The sequence below is a fragment of the Erythrolamprus reginae genome, chromosome 1 (assembly GCF_031021105.1).
Source record: "Erythrolamprus reginae isolate rEryReg1 chromosome 1, rEryReg1.hap1, whole genome shotgun sequence".
Taxonomy (NCBI): domain Eukaryota; kingdom Metazoa; phylum Chordata; class Lepidosauria; order Squamata; family Dipsadidae; genus Erythrolamprus; species Erythrolamprus reginae.
The window spans coordinates 286,622,799-286,650,512 of record NC_091950.1 but is presented as its reverse complement, the minus strand read 5'-3'; the positions used below and the strand labels follow the sequence as shown (position 1 = coordinate 286,650,512).

The following is a 27,714-nucleotide window of genomic DNA, read 5'->3' as shown; positions in this document are numbered from 1 at the left end:
TGTATAGGCCCGGGGGAGATATCTCAGTTCCCCCATGCCTGATGACAAAGGTGGGTTTTGAGGAGGTTACGAAAGGCAAGGAGGGTAGGGGCAGTTCTAATCTCTGGGGGGAGCTGGTTCCAGAGAGTCGGGGCTGCCACAGAGAAGGCTCTTCCCCTGTTGACGGGACCCAGAGAAGGCCCACTCTGTGGGACCTAATCGGACGCTGGGATTCATGCAGCAGAAGGCGGTCTCGGAGATATTCTGGTCCGATGCCATGAAGGGTTTTATAGGTCATAACCAACACTGAATTGTGATCGGAAATTGATCAGCAACCAATGCAGACTGCGGAGTGTTGGTGTAACATGGGCATACCTGGAGAAGCCCATGACTGCTCTCGCAGCTGCATTCTCAAGGTGATGAGGGCATGAGTGACTGTGAGCAGTGAGTCCCGGTCCAAATAGGGCCGCAACTGGTGCACCAGGCGAACCTGGGCAAACACCCCTCTCGCCACAGCTGAAAGATGGTTCTCTAATGTGAGCTGTGGATCGAGGAGGATGCCCAAGTTGCGGACCCTCTCCAAGGGGGGTCAATAATTCCCCCCCCCCAGGGTGATGGATGGACAGATGGGATTGTCCTTGGGAGGCAGAACCCACAGCCACTCCGTCTTATCCGGGTTGAGTTTGAGTCTGTTGACACCCATCTCTATGGGGTATAAATATGTAAATCCCATGTAAACAGATTCAGACATTTAGCATGACCAACATAATTTTTAGCCTTCATTTTCTAGCAGAGCTTCTCAAATTCCTAGTCAGAATCAGATAGTTTTGTTATAGGAAAACTGCAAGCGAGCCTGTTATAAAAGTGAGTTAAGTGTTTGACCCAAGCTGCTGAAAGAAGAACTTAAGGACTGAAGTTTGTTCCCTTGTACCCTATGTGCTGGGTACCCTATGTGCCAAAGAGGGATGGGATGGGAAGAACAGTTTGCTGCTGCCACAAAACAGATGCACTTCTTCCCTGTGCTGCCATGGGAATCCTACTATGACCCAGATTTCATCTATTTATATCTCTCTCATTTTATTATCTGTTTTCATCCTCCCCTTCACATCCAGCTGTCATTTCTGCTAAACTACTATTGTCTAAGTCATTTGGTTTTCATACAATGAGCTCAACAATCTACCATAAGCAATGGAAGAATAAATATCTATGATCTTTTCCTTCTTGCTGCTTTTGTTATTCTCTTCCTCCCCCAAATATCTTTGGCATTTTGCATCTACCAGTTTGTTTCTTCTTGAAATGGCCCTTCCCATAGAGAATGGGAATTTTTTTAGGTCTTTACCCCTTGAGGGATGTGTTGAAGACCATCCTCCAAAGCAGCGGTCCCCAAACTACTAGCAAGAGTAGAATCCTTGCTATAACATCTAATACAGATTAATAGTGAACCATCAGTGGAAAACTACAAAAGTTCAAAGTACAGTATGAGCATTTATATCACAAGTGAAATGGATAGATTATCTACGGCTGACCTATCCAGATTCCTAAGAGGTCAGTAAGGGGCGAGTACATGTGCACTAGAGTGCCTTCTGTCCCCTGTCCTATTGCTCTCCTATATCTCCTATACCTTTCTTCTATTCCTATATCTCTTCTTCTATTTCTTTCATTGATATGTTCTATTACTATATCTTCTTTTCTATTCTTTCTTAGATATATTTTACTATGAGTATCTCCTCTATAACCTTCATAATGTATTTTACTACGTGTATATATATATATATATACCCACTAAAACCTTCATTGTGTATTGGACAAAATATATAAATAAACATAAGAGCTGGGTTAAATGGGTCACTTTATTAAAGTTAAATGAACTTTAACTGATTATCAACCAATAACCAGGACCTGCAGAGGCTACTAAGAATTTGGGGCCGAAATAATTCACGAATAACCTTCCTGAGCAACTATGGGCATAGCTCTTTGCTGAACAAAGTGAAGGTACCAAGCCTTCACCTGGTTCCTGGCCATGCCTTGGCGTGTGGGAGGGCTCACCATCCAATCCCCTTCCAGTTATTGGGATAGATGAGTCCCAAGGGCATCCCCTCTCCAATTGCCCCAGCTGCACGGTACATTGAGCTCCTGGCGAGAGGCTGCCCATTATCTTTCAAAAGATGCCCTACCACTGCCCATTTCCACCCCTAACCTGCCAATCCCAGTGACCAAAGGGAGAGCCAATTATAAAATTATGACTAAATGCGCCACACACCCTAACCAGTCCATCCTCACTCCCCAGTGTGGAATAGGCGAAAAAACGGTCACAACTAAAGTGCTGAGACCGCAAAAAATTCCTATTTGGCCCCTGTGGATGACCCCTTCATGGCACACTGAAAGATAGGGAGGGCGGGCGGGTGTCCGCTCTTCTACAGTCAGGGGTGAAAGGAGGAAGGCCTGAGGCGCAGCCCTATTTATAGGGCTTGCCTGGCATGCCCCCGGCAAAAAGACGGCAAGTGCAAGGGTGTCGAGCCAGCCACAGCGATCTCGCATTACTACACAAGACCACAAACGTTCAGGCTGGCGAAAGTGCCCAGGCACTTAGCCGGCTCTGAAAGGCTGCACAGAGGGGCGCGAGCCAGCAGCGGCGATCTCGCGGCCTGTGCAAGATTGCAGATGCCCAGGCCGGCGTCAGCAGCAGGGGGGGCTTGTTCTCCCTGCCCCAGCGCAAATTCCGCCCAGCCGTTAAATCGGCCAACTGTGCAGATGGATGGATGATAGGTAGGTAGGTAGGTAGGTAGATAGATAGATAGATAGATAGATAGATAGATAGATAGATAGATAGATAGATACATAGATACATAGATACATAGATAGATAGATAGATAGATAGATAGATAGATAGATAGATAGATACATAGATACATAGATACATAGATACATAGATACATAGATACATAGATACATAGATGATAGAAAGAGATTATATAGATAGATTCTCTCAAGAATTCAGCATCCATGTTAATTATCTCTCAAAGTGGCCTGCAAAACCTGTAATCTAGTTAATAGCCATGGTATAGCAAAAGTTAGATCATGACTTTTGTTGTGGGGGAGGTGGGGGTAAGCAGAGTTATATAGAGTATCATTGTTGTTACTCTACAAAACACAAATTGAGTCTGAGTGATGGGAAAGGTTCATATGCTCACCTCTGAGTTTATGACCTCTACTGTCTAAAAATGCTCTCTATTTTTTAGGTAATTGGTGACCAACAACAGAAAAAATATAGATCTTGACATAGGTTTTCAGGTCAGCCGTGGGTTGCTCCTGGTTCGGATAGCTTCTTAGAACCGGTAGCACCGGCAGGAGGCTCCGCCCATCCACCTGGGACACTTCTGCACATGTGCAAAAGTGTTGCGTGCATGCACATGAAATGGTGGCAAAATATTTTACAACCCACCAGTGTTTCAGGTCCATATAACAAAAGGAAGAATCTGGTAATAAATACCGAAGTCTTTCTAGAGTTCCTTAGAGTAACCAGATTGTATTTTGTTTCTCAATGTCATGATATTGACATAGCTTTTGCAAGTTATGAATTATGGTTGAGTACAGGAATTCGCAAATTGACTCAATTATCCTTTCCCCAATCTAGAATAATTTTCATTTATATGTATGTATGTATGTATGTATGTATGTATCTATCTATCTATCTATCTATCTATCTATCTATCTATCTATCTATCTATCTATCTATCTATCTACCTACCTACCTACCTACCTATCTACGAAGGTCTTGGCATATTCGGGTTTCTTCCCATGTAGGTTTCATGCACAGACATCTTAGTAGCAACTAGAACCTTCATTCACAAACAAGATATTACGAATGTTCCTTTATACCTAGGATATGTATCTCATTATCATATGTATCACTCTTGACCTCACCCAATTCCTAGATGGTCAGTAAGGGTATGCATACGTACAGCAGCATGCCTACTGTCCTGTGGCCTAATGTTTCTCTCTTACTAGTATCATGGATACAAGCATTGTTATATCTTTGTATACTATCAATACGTATTTGAATAGATAGATAGATAGATAGATAGATAGATAGATAGATAGATAGATAGATAGATAGATAGATAGATAGATAAGCCGAAATAACCACCTTGAGGAATTACCTCCAGCTTACCAGGCTTGGTATGTTGTACACACTTGGTAGTGCCAAGTCTCTCTCTCCTTGGATTTAAATTACATTGGGGTTGATTCATAAATTCTGCTTTGTCTCTTGACTTGACATGTTGATTAAGTTTGAAGCATATATTCAGTTTTAAGGAAGTTTCTAAAAATTGTGTTGCTGTTGTTGTTCTGTTTGGTTTTATAGCCAGCCACAAAGACAGAGAAGAGAAACACATGGCGCAACACACAAGCAAGGCAGGTATGCAACTAAAATTGAAGTGATAAACTGACAACTGAAATTCTTATGCTGTAACTTCTTTCCTTTCTTATCCCCATATATATATAAAAGAAACTAGTAGAATGATTTTGCTACTTTAAATTCTGGATTTGACAGTTTGATTGGAGGGAGTGGGATGGTTTTTTAAGGCGGCAATACTATATGTATTATTTTACTAATTTGAAAACTTCGTAAATGATATTCCTGCAAAATCTAATGGGAGAGTTCTATTTCATTCTTCCTCTAAGACCTAGCCTGCCATTCTCAAACAAGATTTAATTTAATTAATTTAATTTAATTTATTCGATTTGTAAGCCGCCCCTCTCCGGAGACTCGGAGTGGCTCACAATAATAACAACAATGTAAACAACTCTAATACATTTTTAAAAAATCTAAAAACCCATTATTAAAACCATACAACACATACCATACATAAATAATATATAAGATGTCTAACAGACCAAGGATCTGTGTCCTTCCAGATGTTGTTCTCCAACTCAAATTAGTTGTTAACATCTGGAGGTTCCCAGTTTTCTAACTCCTTCATGGGATCATTTGTTTTCCTTATTAGAATAAAAATTAAAAATATGGATTGATTTCACAATTGTGCTAGTTCAAGAGATGGAGAACTAACGTATTGAGAAGTTCCTAGGCCAAGGACCGGGAAACTACAAGGAAATTTTTGTTGTGTTGTATCCGACATATAGTGACCTGGAATATTAATGTTATATACACACAGAGACAGAAGTTCTAATAAATGAATAGAGTTCAGTGGATGGACTCATGCTTCATTTCAAGCCATTCTCTAAAAGTGAACAGTTATCTGGGTGGAAGAACTGCCGATCGGATGGTTGTCCTTACAAAGAATATGTAGTACAACACCAACTAAGTTCTGGAAGACCTTCCTTGTTATTTTGTTTGGGAATATTTACATATAGCAAAGCAATCTGAACTAAATGTCCCTAGGTTTGGGAAAACCTCGAGCTTAGATTCTGTGCAGTTCGGAGGCCCCCCAAATCCCATTCCTGGCTGGCCCTGCCCATCCCTCCCCTCCCAGGGCCTATTTTGGATGCAGGTATGCGCGGAGGCTCAGGGAGGACAAAAAACGGGCCTACTGGAAGTTTACAAAGGCTGGAAATGGGCCTTTTTCTGGCTTCCATAGAGCCTCCGGAGCCCCGGGAGGATGTTAGAAAGCAATAGACTTTATGGGTTATTGGGTTCGAAGCAGCAAGGGATAGAATTATTCCTGCTAGGCCTCCTCTTCAGTCTCCTACCCTGTTAGCAGAATTTGGTGCATCAGTCTAGAATCCAGCCTGCTCTTCCACTAAAAGAACTGCTTCTACAGCCAGGCTGAGGAAGGGCAATGTAGAGAACCCCTAGAAGATATTTTGTAAGGATGTGGAAGAGCATGAGTCCATCCACTGAAGGAAGCAACCACTTTCTTTGTCTATAGACAATATGTAGACTGAGATCTATACATTGAGATTCTCAGTCATCTAGATCACTGTTGTCCCAAAAGCATCTTTGGGATGACCACTTTTTTATTTAAGTGTGCAGCCTGTTCTTCTATGGAGTACCCTTGTGGATTGCCAAATTAGAGAACACAAATCAGGAACAGAGATTTGAACAAAGTTTGTATATGGTATTTCAAAAGTAGAGCTGCAACATGATAAATAATTACTATGGCTTAAATAACATTCCATGCCTCCATCACAAATATTGTAACCCGAGTACCTGTTCAGGTACTTGAGATAACACTATGGCTGAGCAATTTCAAGGTACTTGTTATGTTCTAAGTCAGGGCTGTCAAACCTGTGACCTATGGGCTGGATGGGTCATATGCTGCCCATGCCCATGCCCAATTTAGTGAAGGGGGGGGAGTTGTGATATGTTGCATGACGCCGCCATGATGCTGCGTGTTTGTCACCCCTGTTTTAAGTACTTGGAGTACCCTCAGATACTTTTTTTAAAATTACATTTTTTATTGATTTTTAAAAATATGAACACGCACACAACATAAAACAGGTGCTCTGTGAATAGTGCCCGCCACCAGACAAACATTCACACCCCACTACCAAATTGAGGGTGTTTCTTGTATATACCATTTTAACCCAAGAGCAAAATATCTATTTACATATTACAAAGTGATTCCAATTTATTCCTTGTAGCTTGGTCTCGGATTCTACTCGCCATATATCATCTTACCTTGTCCCATCGTCCTATCAGTTGTCGCAAATCAGTTTCATTAACCGAATTCATCCTTTTATCCATAATCCCAAATTGAATATGATCCACCATGTACCGGTACCAATTTTGCATTGTCCATTTTGTCGCATCCTTCCAACCCAAGACTATTACCTCCTGAGTGCTTTCTATCGCTGCTTGTTTTATTTCTATAAATTCTCCCATCGCATTGCTTTTAACTAATACTTCCATTTCCTTAGTAATTATCCATCGTGTATTTAACAGAGTGCCCTCAGATACTTGGATTTTGTAGTACTTGGTTACTATATCCCAGCTTTGTTGAGTTCATAAAGCAGTCAAATCTTTTTTTTTAAACTACAGTTAGATTTTATATTATGCATAGTTCTTTAATAGTTCCCCTTAATCAAATTCTAAGGTGCAAAATCACCTTAGAAATTCTTTACAAGTGCCACTGTAAAGTTATTTGTTCGCTTCCTATCTCTCCAATGCTATTGTTTGGTATATCATTTTCCATGTGTTTATTTTTATCACTTACCCACCTGTGGCTCCCACATATTCAAGAATTATCTAATCTTTTCAGAGAAAATCCTCGTTTTTGAATATTTATGGATATTGTTCATCAGTATAAATACGAAAACGTATTTTTCCTACCCCTCTGATATGTGCTGATTCCTTCCGGGCCCAACTTCCTCACTAAGGAATAATTTGTTGTATTTGTTGTCTTCCTGTCATGTAGCCCTATACTTAAACGAAGTCCAGATATCACAAAATCACCACTGATAAAGTCAGAACAGCTTCTCAAAATAGATGACCATGACTTCAGCATGCGGCCAGGCTTTGGAGGTATGATAGAACAGGTTTTCCTGATATTACATGCTTTTCCTCCAGTGTTTCTTGAAAAAAACATTGCATTGATTTTGCACAAAAATGAATAGGAAGAATCACTGTATGTTTGCTTAAATAGGGGACAGTTTTTTTCCTGATGAAGTTTTTCAGATTGTAGGCATTTTTCCAATCAAATTTGGAAGAGATTATTGTATCTTGAATGCATCCTTTTCCAACCTGGTACCCTTGATATAAGTTTAAATTACAGGTTTTTAAGGGTGCAAGTATTACTATTAGTTGCAGGACAGGCAGAAATGTTGTACTGTATTACCCTGTTTCCCCGAAAATAAGACGTACCCCAAAAGTAAGGCATGTCAGAGGTTTTGCAGAATTTGCTAATATAAGGCACCCCCCGAAAATAAGGCACAGTCAAGTTTACATACGGTACGGTGGAAAAACATACGGTACCATTCAAAGCTGTTCATAGCGGTACCGTAATAATGTGACGTCCCCTGCTGGCCCCTTCCATCGCTTTGTACCATCCAGTACAGCAGACACAGTCTGCTGCTGTCTCACCGGCATTACAGTCTCCACTACAGTGCGTAGACTGTAGTTCCTCTGGTGGCCGGAAGCTGCAATAGCGGGAGTATACTGTTGTACCATATAAGTGCCGTCGTTTGTGTGTGTGTGTGCCATACTGACAGGTACCGTACCGTAATACGGTACACTTTCTTTGGGCGTGTCAGCTTTTCTGCCTGTGAATTTGTCTTATTTGAGAAATATAAGGCACCCCCTGAAGATCAGACGTAGCACAACTTTTGGAGCAAAAATTAATATAAGACAGTGTCTTATTTTCGGGGAAACACGGTAGTTGTTTTTCTCAGTGCATCCAGGTATTGAAAAATGTACTGATTGAATTTCTGCCTGTTGTTAAGCGGCAAAAACTGGGTGTTATTAAGATGAGGGTGGTAAGACAGGGATTTGGGGAAAATGTCTGAAGGCATTGGGTGAGGCCATATCCCAGCATGGAGCTAAAAATGATTAGTACTGTACTAATAATCCTCAGGTTAAGACCATTCATTCAGTGACTATTCAAAATTATGACAGTACTGAATGAGGGGGACTTATGACCAGTCACTAGATTTCTGATCATTGAAATGTTCTGAGGTCAGGTGTTCATGATCCAGGTGCTTGGTGCCCATCTAATGATTTCGACGTCACAATGAGAAATTACATGTTTGTAATTTCTCACAGTTTTTTCTGGTCCTCACAAGCAAAATCAATGGGGAAGCGAGCAGTAAGTTTGAAGTTTTGGTCATGAAGTCCTTGTTTAAGGACACATATAATCCTCACCGAATAATAGCAACTGGGACTACGAAACCTGCCGTCAACAAGCAACATGGTCGTGTGACACTGTTATTTAGGACATTGCTTATCAACCACAATTCCAGTCCTAATTGCTATTATTGAATGCTGATGATTATTCATTCATTCATTCATTTATTCATTCATTCATTCATTCATTCATTCATTCATCTATTTATTAGATTTGAAAGCCGCCCCTCTCCGTAGACTCAGGGCTGCTCACAACAACAATAAAACAATGTATAACAAATCGGACCAGAATATCTCCGGGACCACCTTCTGCTGCACGAATCCCAGCAAACAGTTTGGTCCCACAGAGTGGGCCTTCTCCGGGTCCCATTGACTAAACAATGTCGTTTGGCGGGACCCAAGGGAAGAGCCTTCTCTGTGGCGGCCCCAACCCTCTGGAACCAGCTCCCCCCGGAGATTAGAATTGCCCCCACCCTCCTTGCCTTTCGTAAACTCCTTAAAACCCACCTCTGCCGTCAGGCATGGGGGAATTGAGACTCCCCCCCCCCCGGGCCTATACAGTTTATGCATGATATGTTTGTGTGTATGTTTGCTTTTAATAATGGGGTTTTTAGTGTTTTTAAATTATTAGATTTGTCGTACATTGTTTTATTGTTGCTGTGAGCTGCCCTGAGTCTACGGAGAGGGGGTGGCATACAAATCTAACAAATAAATAAATAAATAAAATCTAATTATTTAAAATCACTAAAAAACCCTCATTAAAAAGCAAAGAACATACACATAAACATACCATGCTTGGGGTGGGGGAGACGGAGGGCATAGGGAGCAGAGAGAGTCGTGTGTGCATGCGCAGAGTGTGCATTGCATTATGGGTGCCAGCATGCACATGTGCACTTTCGGCACACAATGAGAAAAAGGTTAGCCCTGACTGATATAGATTGTGGTTTATGGTGTGCCAGGAGACTGAGTTCTAGCCTCATCTTTGTTATGCTGGGCTTCACGTTACAAGCCCCCAATTAAGTCCAAAGTGGAAATTCAAACACACACGTTTGTAAAGTTAACAAAGTTGGTTTATCAAAAGGAAAATACTGTCCAAAACTTACTTTTAATCAGCCAAAGTGCTCTCCCACACACCACAAGCCTTGAATGCAGTGAAAAACATAAAACAAAAGCAAAGCAGATAAAAGGCAGCTGTGAAGACATCACAGCCACCCCCCTTCAAGAGTTCTCATGCTGAAACTTAACTGTGAATTGTTCCACAAGGTCCTTGAAAATCCTGAAGCAGTTCACAAAAGTCTTTGTAAATTCTGAAGCAAAACCACAAGTCTCTCTCTCATAAAACAGATAAACTCCCAAGCCAAGAGGCAACAACGCTGGCAATTTATCAGCAGCCCCATTAGCCTAATTGCCCCAGCCACAGGTGTTCTCCCTTATTTCCTATAATATTTGCCCAGTTGTTCTTTCCTTTTCACACACCTGCACCTGGGAACATCTATGAATCTTGCTCCTTCTGATTCTAATGACGATGATGATGATTCACTAATGGAGTAATTAGCTAAGGGGCTTCCTGTAATTACCTCCTCATCCGATGCTGCTTCACTCCCAGAAGCTTCCCTTGATACAGACGCTTCACTATCAGAAGCTGTTGGCAGTAAAACCGGCCACTGATAATGTGAGGATTCTCCCACATCAACCCCCACAGTCCTTGGAGCAGAAACTGGCCCAGAGCCAACCACAACAGTCTTAAACATGAAAGCCAGCTTGGTCATTTTGGGCAGGTTAATCTCTTTCAGCCCAACCTGGCAATTGCTGTGGAGAAAGTAGGAAGAGAAATAAAAGTATTATTTATTCCTAAAGTAAAAACAGTGGGATAAAATCTAATAAATAAAAGATTTTCAGATGATCGCTGAACAAGTGGTAATAATAATAATAATAATAATAATAATAATTTATTAGATTTGTATGCCGCCCCTCTCCGAAGACTTGGGGAGGCTATTAGTAGTTAATTAACAACTACCTGTCCTGTAATATCTATTTTGGATGTTATTGTTTTTGGTTCCTAGTGATGATTTCCTCCAAGAATCCCAAACTGTGATTGGGAGACTTTAAAAATTCTATAAATATTAAAAAAAAAAACTTTTTGAAGATCTATCCTAATGGTTGACATAAATATCTTCTATGTATATCCAGGACCTTCAATTCCTGTTGGAGTTGATGTACAAGTTGAAAGTCTGGACAGCATTTCAGAGGTTGACATGGTAAGTATCCATTTTATGATTCAAAATGCAAATGGATAGTTGGAATATGATCCATTTAGTTGTTCATGAATACATCCGAGATTCCCTGGATTCTTAGACATTTATTGAGATCAGCATTGTCTGGAGTACTCAAGGAATTATTTTTGCACATTCAAGTAATTTAGTCAGGGTTTCCTGTAAACTAAATTTATCCCAGTCCCATAAATGTTCATTAAATTAAAGTTAGCAATATTGGACCCAATGCTATGCCACTAGATGCTCCAGGATCACCCCTAAAATTTCATGCAATTATTTATAGCAAAGAAGAATTTAATTATTATAAGCATGACTGGATAATAATTGTATCACAATATTTAATATAAATAAATAAGCTTGAACTTAATGCTTTTTGCAATGCCATTCAAAGGCTACTCATAAATCTTGGCTCAGAAATACCTGAACATAATAGAAAACATTCACAAGTATTATAATCCTTTGAGCACATTTATAAACCGGGAAGTTTCCACAAGAGTAGGGATGGTGAACCTTTTTTCCCTCGGGTGCCGAAAGTGCGTGTATGTGTGCTGTTGGGCATCTGCGAGTGGCCTCACCCTAATTCAATGCCTGGGGACAGCGAAAATGGCTGCTCCTCCCCCCACCCCCAACAGAGGCCCTCTGGAGGCCATTTCCTGAATTCTGGTGCACCAAATAGGTCCGTTTTTCACCCTCTCTGGGCTCTAGAGGCTTTTCTGGAGCCTGGGGAGAGCAAAAATGCCCTCCCCATCCCCCCAGAGACTCTGAAGAAGCAAAAAATGCCCTCCCAGAGCCTCCTGTTGAGCTGAAAATCAGCTGGTTGGCATGCATATGCACATTGGAGTTGAGCTAGGGTAATGGCTCGTGGGCCAGCAGATATGGCTCCATGTGCCACCTGTGGCACCCGTGCCATAGATTTGTCATCACTGCACTAGAACCTCCTAGAAGAACATAGGAGCTGCTATGTTTGGCGGGACCTAGGGGAAGAGCCTTCTCTGTGGTGACTCCGACCCTCTGGAATCAGCTCCCTCCAGAGATTAGAACTGCCCCCACCCTCCTTGCCTTTCGTAAACTCCTTAAAACCCACCTCTGCCATCAAGCGTGGGAGAACTAAAACATCTCCCCCTGCCTATGTAGTTTTTGTGTATGATGACTGTATGTATGCTTTTATATATTGGGGTTTCTTGTTTTTTAGACTTTTTAAATGTATTATTGTTATTTTAGATTCCAACTATTAGATTTGTTATTATATATTGTTTTTATCATTGCTGTAAGCCGCCGCAAGTCTACGGAGAGGAGCGGCATACAAATCTGATAAATAATAATAATAATAATAATAATAATAATAATAATAATAATAAGTATCACTTAGGAGCACTACTTCTGCTTCCATGCAGGAGATGTATTTATTGTAGGGTTTATTTATTTATTTATTTGATTTTTTTTTAATGCCATCCTTCTCCTTAGACTCAGGGCGGCTTATAACATGTTAGCAATAGCACTTTTTAACAGAGCCAGCAAATTGTCCCCACAATCCGGGTCCTCATTTTACCCACCTCGGAAGGATGGAAGGATGAGTCAACCTTGAGCCGGTGATGAGATTTGAAATGCTCACCTGCAGATCTATAGTCAGCTTTAGTGGCCTGCAGTACTGCACTCTACCTGCTGTGCCACCTCGGCTCTGGGTTAATGTAACATAATGCATATGATGAAATTTGCATTAGCAAAGTGGCTTCAGTTTTAGGTTTACTCATTTAATAGTTATAGTTATAGTTTATTAGATTTGTATGCCGCTCCTCTCCGAAGACTTTTTTTTAATGTTTTTTTAAAATTACAAATAATTACCATTCAATCAAATATTTTAAGAGAATTTTTCTCACTTTTAAGATGGATGAGAATTTTAAAATCTTTTTTTCTCTTTACTCCATTAAGTGCTAAAACACTTAGGGGTGGGGGTTTTTTTTGTTTTTTGTTTTGTTTTTTTAGTACAGTATTTGCCACATGTGATTAAATAATATTTATGGAAAAAAGTAGGGCTGGCAGTAAAAACGTCTCTTTTCCATTTCTTTAAAATCTTAATTAGGATTTTACCATGACACTTTACCTGAGACATTACTGGAAAGATGAAAGATTGTCATTTCCAAGTACTAATAACCAAAGTATGACCTTTGATGGCAGACTTGTGAAAAAGATCTGGGTGCCTGACATGTTCTTTGTCCATTCAAAGCGTTCCTTTATCCATGACACAACAACAGATAATGTCATGCTTCGAGTACAGCCAGATGGGCAAGTACTTTACAGCTTGAGGTAAGAGGGAATCATAGTAATAAATGGACAAAGAAGCAGAAGTAACAGTAGGTTATGTACTCAACTACGGTAATTGACTATAAACAATGACATTATAGCAGTTGCCAAAATGATTCAATGGAACATCTCTAAAAATTTTATTAAAATATACTTTATTAGGTTATTAAAAAAACAGGGAAAGGGGGGATGGGAATACAAAATATGGATTGTGACGACTTAGTTTGATTATGTTTGTTATTTTTGTTAGTGAGAAATATTTGTGAGTTATGATATTAGTACGGTAAGTTATTAATAGTTATCAAGTGGATTGAACTCAGACAGGGATTGTATTGATTTTGGTCCGAATTTCTATTGTGTACAGTGATCTCTCGGTTAGCACGGGGGTTACGTTCCAAGACCTCCCGCGCTAACCGATTTCCGCGTTATATTGGATGCGGAAGTAAAACCACCATCTGCGCATGTGCGCCATTTTTTTCATGCGCAGATGGTGGAGTTTGCGTGTGGGCGGCGGGGAAGACCAAGGGAAGATTCCTTCAGCCGCCCAACAGCTGATCTGCTCCGCAGCACGGAAGCAGCGAGGAGCCGAAGATGGGGTAAAGGCAAAGGGGAAACCCCATCTTCGGCTCCTCGCTGCTGCCGCGCTGCGGAGCGGATCAGGTGTTGGGCGGCTGAAGGAACCTTCCCTTGGTCTTCCCGCCAGATCACTTGCCGCTTGCCGCTTGCCAGTCCACACACGCCCCCCTGGATGAGCCGGCCACAGGGGCGAGGGGTGGGGATGAAGGGGCAGGACTTCCCGGGCGGAAGGCATGCTCGGCTCTGCCGCTCCAGCCCCTTTCGGCCGAGCCTCCCTAGCCAAGCGACTGCCTTCCGTCGCAGCGGGGAACATCGGCGCAGGAGGCAGGAGAGGACCGGGCGACCGGAGAAGCAGCGCTGCCGCCGCCACGCCTGGCTCGACTTCCCTGGCTGCTTGGCCGGGGAGGCTCGGCCGAAAGGGGCTGGAGCGGCAGAGCCGAGCACGCCTTCCACCCAGGGAGTCCTGCCCTTTCATCCCCGCCGACCACAGGGGCGAGGGGTGGGGATGAAGGGGCAGGACTTCCCGGGCGGAAGGCATGCTCGGCTCTGCCGCTCCAGCCCCTTTCGGCCGAGCCTCCCTAGCCAAGCGACTGCCTTCCGTCGCAGCGGGGAACATCGGCGCAGGAGGCAGGAGAGGACCGGGCGACCGGAGAAGCAGCGCTGCCGCCGCCACGCCTGGCTCGACTTCCCTGGCTGCTTGGCCGGGGAGGCTCGGCCGAAAGGGGCTGGAGCGGCAGAGCCGAGCACGCCTTCCACCCAGGGAGTCCTGCCCTTTCATCCCCGCCGACCACAGGGGCGAGGGGTGGGGATGAAGGGGCAGGACTTCCCGGGCGGAAGGCGTGCTCGGCTCTGCCACTCCAGCCCCTTTCGGCCGAGCCTCCCTAGCCAAGCGACTGCCTTCCGTCGCAGCGGGGAACATCGGCGCAGGAGGCAGGAGAGGACCGGGCGACCGGAGAAGCAGCGCTGCCGCCGCCACGCCTGGCTCGACTTCCCTGGCTGCTTGGCCGGGGAGGCTCGGCCGAAAGGGGCTGGAGCGGCAGAGCCGAGCACGCCTTCCACCCAGGGAGTCCTGCCCTTTCATCCCCGCCGACCACAGGGGCGAGGGGTGGGGATGAAGGGGCAGGACTTCCCGGGCGGAAGGCATGCTCGGCTCTGCCGCTCCAGCCCCTTTCGGCCGAGCCTCCCTAGCCAAGCGACTGCCTTCCGTCGCAGCGGGGAACATCGGCGCAGGAGGCAGGAGAGGACCGGGCGACCGGAGAAGCAGCGCTGCCGCCGCCACGCCTGGCTCGACTTCCCTGGCTGCTTGGCCGGGGAGGCTCGGCCGAAAGGGGCTGGAGCGGCAGAGCCGAGCACGCCTTCCACCCAGGGAGTCCTGCCCTTTCATCCCCGCCGACCACAGGGGCGAGGGGTGGGGATGAAGGGGCAGGACTTCCCGGGCGGAAGGCATGCTCGGCTCTGCCGCTCCAGCCCCTTTCGGCCGAGCCTCCCTAGCCAAGCGACTGCCTTCCGTCGCAGCGGGGAACATCGGCGCAGGAGGCAGGAGAGGACCGGGCGACCGGAGAAGCAGCGCTGCCGCCGCCACGCCTGGCTCGACTTCCCTGGCTGCTTGGCCGGGGAGGCTCGGCCGAAAGGGGCTGGAGCGGCAGAGCCGAGCACGCCTTCCACCCAGGGAGTCCTGCCCTTTCATCCCCGCCGACCACAGGGGCGAGGGGTGGGGATGAAGGGGCAGGACTTCCCGGGCGGAAGGCGTGCTCGGCTCTGCCACTCCAGCCCCTTTCGGCCGAGCCTCCCTAGCCAAGCGACTGCCTTCCGTCGCAGCGGGGAACATCGGCGCAGGAGGCAGGAGAGGACCGGGCGACCGGAGAAGCAGCGCTGCCGCCGCCACGCCTGGCTCGACTTCCCTGGCTGCTTGGCCGGGGAGGCTCGGCCGAAAGGGGCTGGAGCGGCAGAGCCGAGCACGCCTTCCACCCAGGGAGTCCTGCCCTTTCATCCCCGCCGACCACAGGGGCGAGGGGTGGGGATGAAGGGGCAGGACTTCCCGGGCGGAAGGCATGCTCGGCTCTGCCGCTCCAGCCCCTTTCGGCCGAGCCTCCCTAGCCAAGCGACTGCCTTCCGTCGCAGCGGGGAACATCGGCGCAGGAGGCAGGAGAGGACCGGGCGACCGGAGAAGCAGCGCTGCCGCCGCCACGCCTGGCTCGACTTCCCTGGCTGCTTGGCCGGGGAGGCTCGGCCGAAAGGGGCTGGAGCGGCAGAGCCGAGCACGCCTTCCACCCAGGGAGTCCTGCCCTTTCATCCCCGCCGTCCACAGGGGCGAGGGGTGGGGATGAAGGGGCAGGACTTCCCGGGCGGAAGGCGTGCTCGGCTCTGCCGCTCCAGCCTCTTTCGGCCGAGCCTCCCTAGCCAAGCGACTGCCTTCCACCGGGAGGCTCAGCATTCCGTCAGTCGCAGCGCTGGCTGTCAACTTTTCTTTTTAGCACTGGGGAGGCAAGTCAGCTCCTGCCCAGTTTTAAAAAGAAAAGTTGACAGCCAGCGATTGTTCCGCTGCCGCCAGCATGGCCTGGCTGGCAGCGGAAGATGTAACGGAGCCCACGGGGGATTCGCCTTCCTCCCACCCGCAGCCGAGACTGATCGTGGGCTCCTTCGCAACCTCGGAGAGCTTCCGGGGCATGAAAGCTCACGAAAACCAGGAAGCTCTCCGAGGTTGCGAAGGAGCCCACGATCAGTCGGCTGCCGGCGGGAGGAAAGCGAATGCCACGGGGCTGGGCTCGGCTCCCCCCTCGGCTCCCCCCCTTACCAGCCCCGCCGCGGAAGGCTCCATTCTGTTCCCTGCCGGCCCGATTGAGCGGCCGGCGGTCTCCATTCAGGGAACAGAATTAAAAAAAAATTATTTTTTAATATTTTATTTTTTTAAATAATATTTTTTGAAAAACCGCGTTGCAGCGTTTCGCGCTAATCGAGAACGCGCAAGTCGAGGGACCACTGTATATCTTTATTTTGATTTATATTAAGAGATTTTGATTGGTTTTTGTTTTATTGTTTTTAAAGTTAGATAACCATCTGAACCATTTCTCCCAGGCCTTGTAGAACTCTGAATCGTTTTTGTTTTGTATTTCCATTGTTATTTTTGATAGTTCTGCACATTCCATAATTTTACTAATAATGGTTAAGTTTGTCGGAGTGTCTTCTTTTTTCCAATGCTGTGTGTATGTTAATCTGGCGGCCGTTAGTATTTGAGTAATAAGGTATCTGTCTTCTTTGCTTAGTTTCTGTCTAAAGATGCCTAGAAGGAATAGTTCTGGTTTAGTTGTAATCTTTGTCGATATGACTTGGTCCATTATTCTTTTGATTTGTGTCCAAAATTTTTGGGCATATGTACAAGTCCACCACATATGATAGTATGAACATCTCTAAAAATTATCATCTTCCAGTAAAGAAAATTGGTGGTAACATGTAATTGAAAAAGTTATTTTAAAAAAGAGCTAGTTAAAATAATGTAAGATTTCAGAATTCAAACTGATAAAATCTTGGCACATAACATACCAGATTTAACTATGGTTGAAAAGAAGAAAATGTAGATAATTGATAAGGCAAGACCATGGGATAATAGAGTAAAAGTCAAAGAATGTAGAAGATCATAAACTATCATGATCTCAAAAGTGGATCTTAATGTTTATGGCGTAAACTTTAGGTGGTGGACTCAATGGTTATTGGCACACTGGGAGCCATACCAAAATATCTTGCATTTATTATTTAGCACTAAAAGTTAAAAGTTGTTAAAAATGGAATGTGGATCTAACCTGCATTATTTATCATTTCTTCTCCCATGTCTCATTTTAACATATGAAATATACTTACTGTGTTCTTAGGGTCACTGTGACAGCAATGTGTAACATGGATTTCAGTCGTTTCCCTCTTGACACACAGACATGTTCCCTGGAAATTGAAAGCTGTAAGTAAACAAGTACCAACCACATTCCTTAAAATTTATTTCTAAGTAGGTTTGCATGTTATTTTCCCAGAAGATGTTCTAATACTGTAACGAAGGTTATTTTATTTTTATTTTATTTTTTTATTTTGTCCAATACCCAATAATACACAATGAAGGTTATAGAGGATATAGTAGAGAAGAAATACAAGATATAGGAGAGACTATAGGACAGGGGGTGAAAGGCACTCTAGTGCGCTTATGTACGCCCCTTACTGACCTCTTAAGTATCTGGAGAGGTCAACTGTGGATAGACTAAGAGTAAAATGTTGGGGGGTTAGGGGATGATACTACAGAGTCCAGTAATGAGTTCCGCACTTCGACAACCCGATTACTAAAGTTATATTTTTTACAGTCAAGTTTGGAGCGGTTAATATTAAGCTTGAATCTGTTGTGTGCTCTTGTGTTGTTGTGGTTGAAGCTGAAGTAGTCTTTGACAGGCAGGACATTGCAGCTTATGATCTTGTGGGCAATACTTAGATCATGTTTAAGGCATCATAGTTCTAAGCTTTCAAGACCCAGGATTGTAAGTCTAGTTTCATAGGGTATTCTGTTTCGAGTGGAGGAGTAAAGGGCTGTGTCCCACTCCGCCCTGCCTGATGCCCACCCCTGGTTATGCCTCCCCAGGAAGAAGTAAACATTTAGCGCCCCCCAACTCTCCACTCGGGGTCCCAATGGAATTTTAGTGTTAATATTTATTATTTTACATTATAAGCTACAAACTATTGGCTGGGGAAGGCTGCTCTACCCACTTACCTGGTGGTCACACTGAACTCAGTGTAGCCTGTTTTCGGTTAGACAGGCATAGGCTACCATAGTTGGGGCTCTCTTTTGACACGGGCCGGGCCACCTCAAGTTTATCTATACTGTGGTGCCCACCGAAAACAATAAGAACCCATACAGCTGCCCTGCCCTGTCTGGCCGCCTTCTCTTCCGAGCTTGGACAAGCATACAACTGGGAAAACACTCCCCATGTGGGGGAATAAATTGAGGGAGATCATGCATGTTCTCTGGGGTCACTCACGTCCCCCTGGCATTGCTCCATATCCCTCCTGGGGGGAGGCCACCCCACTATTTGAGAAGGACTGGTCTAAACTATTTCAGCTATTTCACATAAAACAGACCAACTGTTGTAGCTGTCCAATTTCAGTGGTAGCTGTGCAATTTCACATTTAGGAAATGTTTACAGCTTTTTGTTATGGTGCCGTCAATGATATTGAAGGGGTAAAACTTGCCCCTCATTGTTAACATTAAGAGCGTTGATTACACTACAACTGCATTCGGAAGAACTGCTAGTGTGTTCATAATAGCAAACATTAAATTACGATGTATATAAAATAGATTGTGTTGTGGTTGCCTCTGGCCCAGCTCCTGCCCCAGGGAATGTGGAGGTGGATGCAGGGGAAACTTCAACATGTCACAGGCCTGTGTTATTGCTGACAGAGTCAGTTCAGAGTTTAGTTTCCTCGAACAAAGAAGGTGGGGGTGACTCGGCAGAGGGGGGCTTGGTACACAGCCCAGGCAGTCAATCTCCCTTATCTTCCACTGATTCGGATGAAGACGTCTTGGACCCACGCAAGCGCAGAATTATGCGTAGAAGAGACCAAGTAAGAATATATTACATGAAATAAGGGAGGCCACCTGTGTTTGGGTGGGGCTCCAGTAATTAGCGCTGCTGCTATAAATAGCAGCATGTGGGTTTGGCCTAGAAGAATATCTGATCGGAGTTCATCAGGAATCTTGTGTTGCTGGACTTTGTTGCTTTTTCACGCCTTTGAAACCAAAGCAGAGCAACGTGTGTGTGTGTCTCATTTCATTGGAAGAAGAATGGCTGTGAAGTTTCTTCACAGCTGCTAGCTAAGTACTTAATGAATGCTTAAGAGAAATTGTACAGACTACCCGGTTGTTTTGGGACGAGTGCTCTTTGCAATACAAAAGAGTGCTTATTTTATTTTGAATTTTGTGATAAAGAACATTGTTTTGAATTTTCAAGCGTGTGTGTGTCTGACATTTGTACCCTTGAATTTTCGGGAGGCTCCTACCAGAGAGCCCGGCAGAACAGATTGAGAGTTGAAATATAAGACATTACTTTATGGATACCAGGCTGCTGAGGATTGGATTAAGCTCTGTGCTGTGTTACCTGGATTAATTGCTATAAATATTTATTTCTTCTATAGATGCTTATACTGAAGATGACCTCATGCTATATTGGAAGAATGGAAATGAATCCTTGAAAACAGATGATAGAATATCATTATCTCAGTTCCTTATACAAGAGTTCCATACCACCACCAAACTTGCTTTTTATAGCAGCACAGGTAAATTTTCTTGGCTTACTGTATTTTTCAGAGTACAGTGGTACCTCTACCTAAGAACACCTCTACTTATGAACTTTTCTAGATAAGAACTGGGTGTTCAAATTTTTTTTGCCTCTTCTCAAAAAAACATTTTCCACTTACAAACCCGACCCTCCGAAACTGCAACCGGAAAAGGCAGGGAGAAGCCTCCGTGGGGCCTCTCTAGGAATCTCCTGGGAGGAAACAGGGCCTCCACCCTCCCTATGGTTTCCCCAATCGCATGCATTATTTGCTTTTACATTAATTCCTATGGGAAAAATTGCTGCTTCTTACAAACTTTTCTACTTAAGAACCTGGTCACGGAACGAATTAAGTTCGTAAGTAGAGGTACCACTGTATAAGATTCACCTTCCCCCCCCCAAAAAAATGACTGAAAATTTGGGTGCGTCTTATACTCCGAATGTTGCTTTTACTAAACATTTTTTTTTAGCTCTAACAAGGTGCTAACACAATCTTCTGTGCTTTGCTAGATAAGGGATCTTCCCTTTGCCTGCTTCTTTCATTGTTGCTAACAGCAAAGCAATGTTCCATGTTTTGCTAGCAAGCGATCTGCCTTTTTTCAGCCCTAATGTGGTGCTAATGAGTGAAGCGATCTTCTGCACTTGGCTAGCGAAATGATTGCCCCATTTTCTCATAGTTTCTCTCTGAAGAGAGAGAGAAGCAAAGTGTTTTGGAAACTGTTTTTTATCCCCAACCAGGGACAAAAAGCAAGCATGTGGGTTCAAAACCAGCAAACTTATGTGCTGAAGCTGACCAGGCTAAGGATTAGCTAGATCAGTGGTTCTCAACCTTTCTAATGCCGCGACTCCTTAATACAGTTCCATATGTTGTGGTGACCCCTAACCATAAGTCTAGCGCCAATTCTTTCAACAGAGCTTTAAGATGATTGGAGATCAGAGGGACACACCCACTGTAAAGGCCTGATTGAGCGGATTGTAAAAATATGTTCCAAGGTGCCAGAATAGAAGCTTTAGTTCCTAACACCATGGGAAATTTGTCTTTTCCCATAATGTTAGGCGCCCCCTGTGAAACAGTCATTCGACCCCCAAAGGGGTCCCGACCCCCAGGTTGAGAACCACTGAGTTAGATAAATACCTGGTAGGCAGATTATTTTTTCCCTATTTTCCTCCTCCAAAACTAAGGTGCGTCTTATATTTTGGTGCGACTTATACTCCAAAAAATATGGTATTTCTTTATACTTTTACAATGGGAATTAATTTGTTTTCTTTCCTACAAAATCTCAGCAGATAAATCTCAAACTGAGGCTTGTATTGCACATCTCTATCTGGAGTGTTTTAACTTGGTATTGGTTGGATTTGTAGCAAGGGAAGGAAGAAGGCTGTGGCGAGGGGGGCATTAGCACAGGTACGCCTTGTGCGCCAGTTGTGGCCCTATTTGGGCAGGGAGTCACTTCTCACAGTCACTCAGGCCCTTATTACCTCGAGGTTCGATTACTGCAATGTTCTCTACATGGGGCTGCCTCTGAAGTGTTCAGAGACTACAAATTGTGCAAAATGCATCTGTGAGAGCTATAGTAGGGCTACCAAGACCTGCCCACATCTCAACATCACTCCATGAGCTGCACTGGTTGCCAATTGGTCTCTGGGCGCAATTCAAAGTGCTGGTTATGACCTATTAAGCCCTACATGGCTTAAGACCAGACTATATTCAGGACTGTCCTCTGACTAATGTATCACAGTGGCTGGTTAGGTCCCACAGAGTTGGCCTTTTCCAGATCCCATCAGTCAGACAATGTCGGTTGCTGGGGCCTAGGGGAAGAGTCTTCTCTGTGGCAGCCCCAGCCCTCTGGAACGAATTCCCTCCAGAGATACGTACTGCCCCTCCCTCCTGGTCTTTCGTAAAAATCTCAAGACCTATCTCTGCCAGCGGGCATGGGGGCCATAAGTGGTGAGATTATCTCCAGCCGATACTATGTATGATTGAATTGGAATGTGTATGATTGTATATGGGGTTTTTAATGCTTTTTAGTAATTTGTATAATTTTTATAGTCATTTAGATTTCTTTACAAATTGTTTCATTTATGATGTTGTACACCCCCTGAGTCGCCTTGAGAAGGGCGGCATAGAAATCTAATAAATAAATACAAGACAATAGGACAGTAGGACAGTGACAGTAGACACAATGGTATGCTTATGCATGCCCTTACAGACCTCTTAGAAAGGGGGAGAGGTCAATTGTAGATAATTGAAAGGCCGGGTGGTTTGGTGGTGGATGGGCAGTTGCATCGGGGCCGGAAGACATGGCCCCAGGAGATACAGCTGGCATCAGGGGAGGGCAATCTTGCACAAAGGCGCGAGATTGCTCAATAACCCCTGCGCTAACAGTGCAGAGGCAAAGGAAGCAAGGGGTGTGCCAGCGAGCCTGTATGTATAAGCCAACATGCCGCCCATGCCCTCTTTTCTTTCCTCACCAGTATCCAAAGCGTACACCCGCCCGTCCTCCTCTTACTTTCAATGTGACTACTGGTTGCTTCAGGAGGCCGAGTAGGAATTTTTTGCGGTCACAACTCTATTACGCTGCTGCCGTTTTTTCGCCTACTCTACACTGGGAGGGAGGGAGTTTGGCTAGGGGGTGTAATGCAGTCATTAGACCAAGTGGAATGGATTAATTGACTATTAACCCTCTGGTCCCTGGGATGGCAGAAAGGGGTGGAAACGGATGTCAGGAGCAATTGCGTGTTCTCCTTTTGGGCATCTTTTGGAAAGTGATGGGCTGCCCCTTGCCAGAAGCTCAAGGTGTATCCAGCTCGAGTGATGGAGGGGGGGTGCCCTTGGAACTCACATATACCAGTTCCCGGATGGGGACAGGGGAGTGAACCTTTCCACACTCCAGCGGACATGGCAGATAGCAAGGCGAGGGTAGTGATAGCCTGCCCTTGCTCAGCAAAGAGCTATGCCCATAATTGCCCAGGAAGGTTATTGAGAGGAAAGTCCTAGATAATTACAGAAATAAAATGACCCATAATACCCATCTCTTGTATCCATGTATTTATTTCCACATCCAACACAATCTAAGGTTAAAGGTTTTGGGGTTAGGAGTAGAAACCATAGAGTCAGGTAGTGCATTCCAGGCATTGGTTACTCTATTGCCGAAGTCGTATTTTTTGCAGTCTTGTTTAGAGCGACTGACATTTAGTTTAAATCTATTATGTGCACGTGTATTGTTACAGTTGAAGGTGAAATACCATTTCCCTGGTTCTCATATGCCAACCATTTCCCTAGTTTATCTGTAAATTTGAAGTTCTTCTATTTCATATAGCTTAGTTTGGTCTCTATTTCTCTTATAATTAGCATAGGTAATTGTGGAAGTAAAATTTTAATGTGGCATAAAATAACAGTGTCTGTTGATATTTTCTGTAAATCTTCCTGCTTTTTAAAAGTATTTTTTTTGGTTAGGGATTTATTTGTTTAGCTTACAATTATATATACAATTATACAATTATAAATGAAATAATCTCTCATTACAGCTTTTCTGGCATCGAACGCTTTCATTAAATTCATGCCTTTGTACAACTTATTAGTTTAAGTTTCAAGTTTAAGTTTCAAGTTTTATTGGATTTATATGCCGCCCCTGTCCGAAAACTCGGAGCGGCTAACAACAATCATGAAATCATTAAAAAATAATTTAATTTCTTTTTACAGTCTTACACAATTTTTTTTAAAAAATAGTACTTCATTTAATCTCCATCTAAAAATTGAAGATTTTCCCCTCGAGCATTAAGATCACTGGATTATGATCAGAAAATATTCTAGGTAAGACATTTAGCTTAACTATTTAATTAGCCAATTTTTTGAGACCCATATGATATAAATTCTCAAGAAAGTTCTACACCTATCAGAAAAGAATTGCATTATCTAGAGTTGTTCTTTTATTTCCAAGAATCTATTTTTGCCGAATTGTCCATCAGGCCGAAAAAGGACTTTCATAACATTATTTTACTAAGAAAGAAGATTTAAAGTATATAATCCAAGAAGATTATACAACTTAAATATTTACAGATGTAAGATCTCCTTGGCAAGATTAATAATGTTGCATTCAAGAACGGCTGTATAATTGTTCTTCAGTACTTAGAAGTGGTGTGTGAAAGATATAAAAGCTCGGTAAAATGAGGACCCAGGGACAATATGTCGACTCTACAAAATACTTAGAGTGCTATAAAGCAGCGGTCACCAACTGGTGGTCTCTGGACTACTGGTGGTCCATGAGAAAATTGTGGTGGTTATTTGCAGTTTTTATATTGCACTAAATCAAGGGTCCTCAAACTACGGCCCCTGGGCCGGATACGTGCAATGAACATTCTCTTCTGTGTATTTTTGTGTGAGTCAGAGGGGGAAATTCCAACTTGGGGTCTGCTTCAGCCGCCTGGCGTGGGGCTTTGGGCAGTGGCTGGAGGGAAGTGCCACTGGTGGCAAAGAGCCAGAGGGCCTTGTTCCAGTGGGACTGCATCATGGCCTGGAACTGGCTGGCCATCTGAGCCTCCAGGCGCCGGTACCTGGCCTTGCACTTCCACAGGTCTCTCTTCTGCTTGGAAAGCCTATGTTCGTAGTCCTCAGTGAGGTGCTTCTGCTGAGCCTACTTCTCGGTCAGATCCAAATTGAGCTGAGCCAGCTGTTTTGCCCACTCTTTATTGTGGTGGCTGCTTAGCTCCAACAACTGCTTCCTGTTGGGGCCCTCAGGAGCCTGGGTAGAGAGGCGAGGAGTGGCTGGCAGGAGAGGGGCAAGTAGAGGCACCCTTAAATGTGAATGACAGCGAATTGGCCACACCCACCCAGTCTCACGGCCACCTAGCTACGCCCACCCAGTCCCAATCATATTAGTAGTCCACAGGATTTAAAATTATGAATGTGGTCCCTGAAGTCTGAAAGCTTGGTGATTCATGCTGCAAAGTACAGTGGTATCTCTACTTAAGAACTTAATTCGTTCCATGACCAGGTTCTTAAGTAGAAATGTTCTTAAGTAAAAGGAATTTTTCCCATAGGAATCAATGTAAAAGAAAGAAATAAAAGCTCAGAATTTGGGTGGGAGGAGGAGCAGGAAGAAGAGGGGGAGGACAGTCACTGTTGAAGGAAGGTGAAGTGAATCAAAAAAATAAAAAACTTTAGGCCTTAAAAAAAAGAGGGACTCTGAGGCGGCGAGGAGGAGCACACACCTCCCATACACCCGGCGCGAAGCTGCCTCCCATACACTGCCTCCCATACACTGGTTGCTGCTGCTGCTACTTGCTGCCTCTTCCTTCCCATGCTGATGGGCTCCCCTCTCCTCTCACTCGCTCGCTTTGTAGCCGGCACCTTTCCTTCGCTGTGGTGACTCCTCGGCTGCCCAGAGCGAAGGGAGCATTTCTTTTCTCTAGGCCCTGACAGAGATTTATTCCCTCTCCAAGCACCCAGAGAAGGTAAAATGCTTCATTCGCTCTGGACTGCCAAAGCCTCTTTAAGCGCCACCAAAAGGCTCCTCTGGCAGCCCAGATGGCTGGGATTAAAATGTTGTGATTCAGCCTGAGGCTCCTCCGGATCCATGCCCAGAGGAGGAGGACAGTGACCAGGAGGGGGAGGACCAGGCAGACGGGGGGAGAGGAACGTCAGGAAGAGGAGGAGGGAGAGCAGCCTGAGACCCCCGGGGGGGGGCCTCTCCCCAGCTAGTAGCCTGGATTCATTGGATGAAGACGCACAGGCTATAATAGACATGAGGCAGAGACGTGCAGCTCAACGAAGGGGCCAATTAGAAAGGTATTTCCATCCCTGAATTGGCAACAGCTGGGTTTGGGTGTGGTTCTCCTCAGCAGGGTTGAAAAGGCAGGCCCGCCCTTACAGTCTTGTGGAGAGTTATCAACTGGGAGTCCTGTGACCTTGCTTCGATTCTTGGCGTCTCTGATCTTGGCTTGTGGCCTAGAAGGCTGAAAGACTTGGGGGAGGCGTGGGTTTTATTATCTCCAATGTTGTTTTTGCCAGCAAGAAGCCTGTTTTATTGCCTGGCCTTCGTGAAACCTCTGTGAAGCTTCATCGTGTTCCTGTCTGTAAGAACAGTTTTTGTTACCTGTGTTTGCTTTCCAGTATATAAACTGCCTTTGCTTTTTACCAGTGTGTCTGGATACTCTTTTTGGTTGGTGTTGGCTTCTGGGGGGACCCAGACAGAACATAAAGGGGGAATGGCAGGAAAGTGGCTGGGCCTTCATGCCACTCTCAAATTTCCTGGGAAATTTTTCCGGGCTCGGGTTCTTAGATAGAAAATGGTTCTTAAGTAGAGGCAAAAAAATCTTGAACACCTGGTTCTTAACTAGAAAAGTTCTTAAGTAGAGGTACCACTGTACTCTGAAGCGGTATATAAGTCTAGAATATTGTTGTTGTCTGAAGAAATGTTTCAGTCTTATGAATTCTAAAAATGTTCACATGGAAAGGCTAGAGAGAAGAAGGAACAGAAGTCATTCTTGTACAAATATAACTGTTAGTGGAACTTAGTAGGAGTAGGGCATTTCTATTTACCAAAATGTCACTTTCCACCTGTTCCAGTGTGACTGAAATTTGACAGCAGGAAATGTCAAAACAATTGCAACATTTGCTTCTCAGGGATAGAGAACGTGGGGACTTTTTTTGGTCTCTTTCACGATGTACAAGAATATTTACAGATATTAGGAAGGAAAAAAAACCAACTATTTGTAGCAGACTATTTTGTTTCATTAAACTTGGGTAAACCAATCTCTGTTGTTCTTTTTTTTTAAAACAACAACAACAACAACAACAACAACACCTCAACTCCAAAGGATTTCTAAACGTTATTTGTATGTTCTTATTATTTAAGTGAAAAGTGCCCCTTTTTGGTGAGAACTATTTGGTGAGAACTCAGAGAGGGTCCGCAACTTGGGCGTCCTCCTCGATCCACAGCTGACATTAGAACATCATATTTCGGCTGTGGCGAGGGGGCCCCAGGTTTGCCTGGTGCACCAGTTGCGGCCCTATTTGGACAGGGAGTCATTGCTCACAGTCACTCATGCCCTCATCACCTCGAGGTTCGATTACTGCAATGCTCTCTACTTGGGGCTACCTTTTAAAAGTGTTCGGAAACTTCAGATTGTGCAGAATGCGGCCGCGAGAGCTATCGTGGGGCTTCCTAGATTCGCCCACGTTTCTGCAACACTCCGCGGCCTGCACTGGCTGCCTATCGGTTTCCGGTCACAATTCAAAGTGTTGGTAATGACCTTTAAAGCCCTACATGGCATTGGGCCAGAATACATCCGGAACCGCCTTCTACCGCACGAATCCCAGCGACTGATAAGGTCCCACAGAGTTGACCTTCTCCGGGTCCTGTCGACCAAACAATGTTGTTTGGCGGGCCCCAGGGGAAGAGCCTTCTCTGTGGCGGCCCCTGCCCTCTGGAATCAACTCCCCCAAGAGATTAGAACGGCCCCCACCCTCCTTGTCTTTTCC

General features: G+C 44.6%; 1 protein-coding gene across 1 annotated transcript in view; it reads left to right on the top strand.

Annotated features, from left to right (window-relative positions):
* The first annotated feature begins 7,361 nt into the window (after nucleotides 1-7,361).
* LOC139156955 (gamma-aminobutyric acid receptor subunit rho-1) overlaps nucleotides 7,362-27,714 on the top strand; it is a 34,244-nt gene continuing 13,891 nt past the window's right edge. Inside the window, exons 1-5 of the mRNA XM_070733197.1 lie at nucleotides 7,362-7,462; nucleotides 10,970-11,037; nucleotides 13,133-13,356; nucleotides 17,796-17,878; nucleotides 20,092-20,232. Coding sequence (XP_070589298.1) covers nucleotides 7,444-7,462; nucleotides 10,970-11,037; nucleotides 13,133-13,356; nucleotides 17,796-17,878; nucleotides 20,092-20,232 — 535 coding nt within the window. The 5' untranslated portion in view covers nucleotides 7,362-7,443. The remainder of the gene's footprint in view (nucleotides 7,463-10,969; nucleotides 11,038-13,132; nucleotides 13,357-17,795; nucleotides 17,879-20,091; nucleotides 20,233-27,714) is intronic.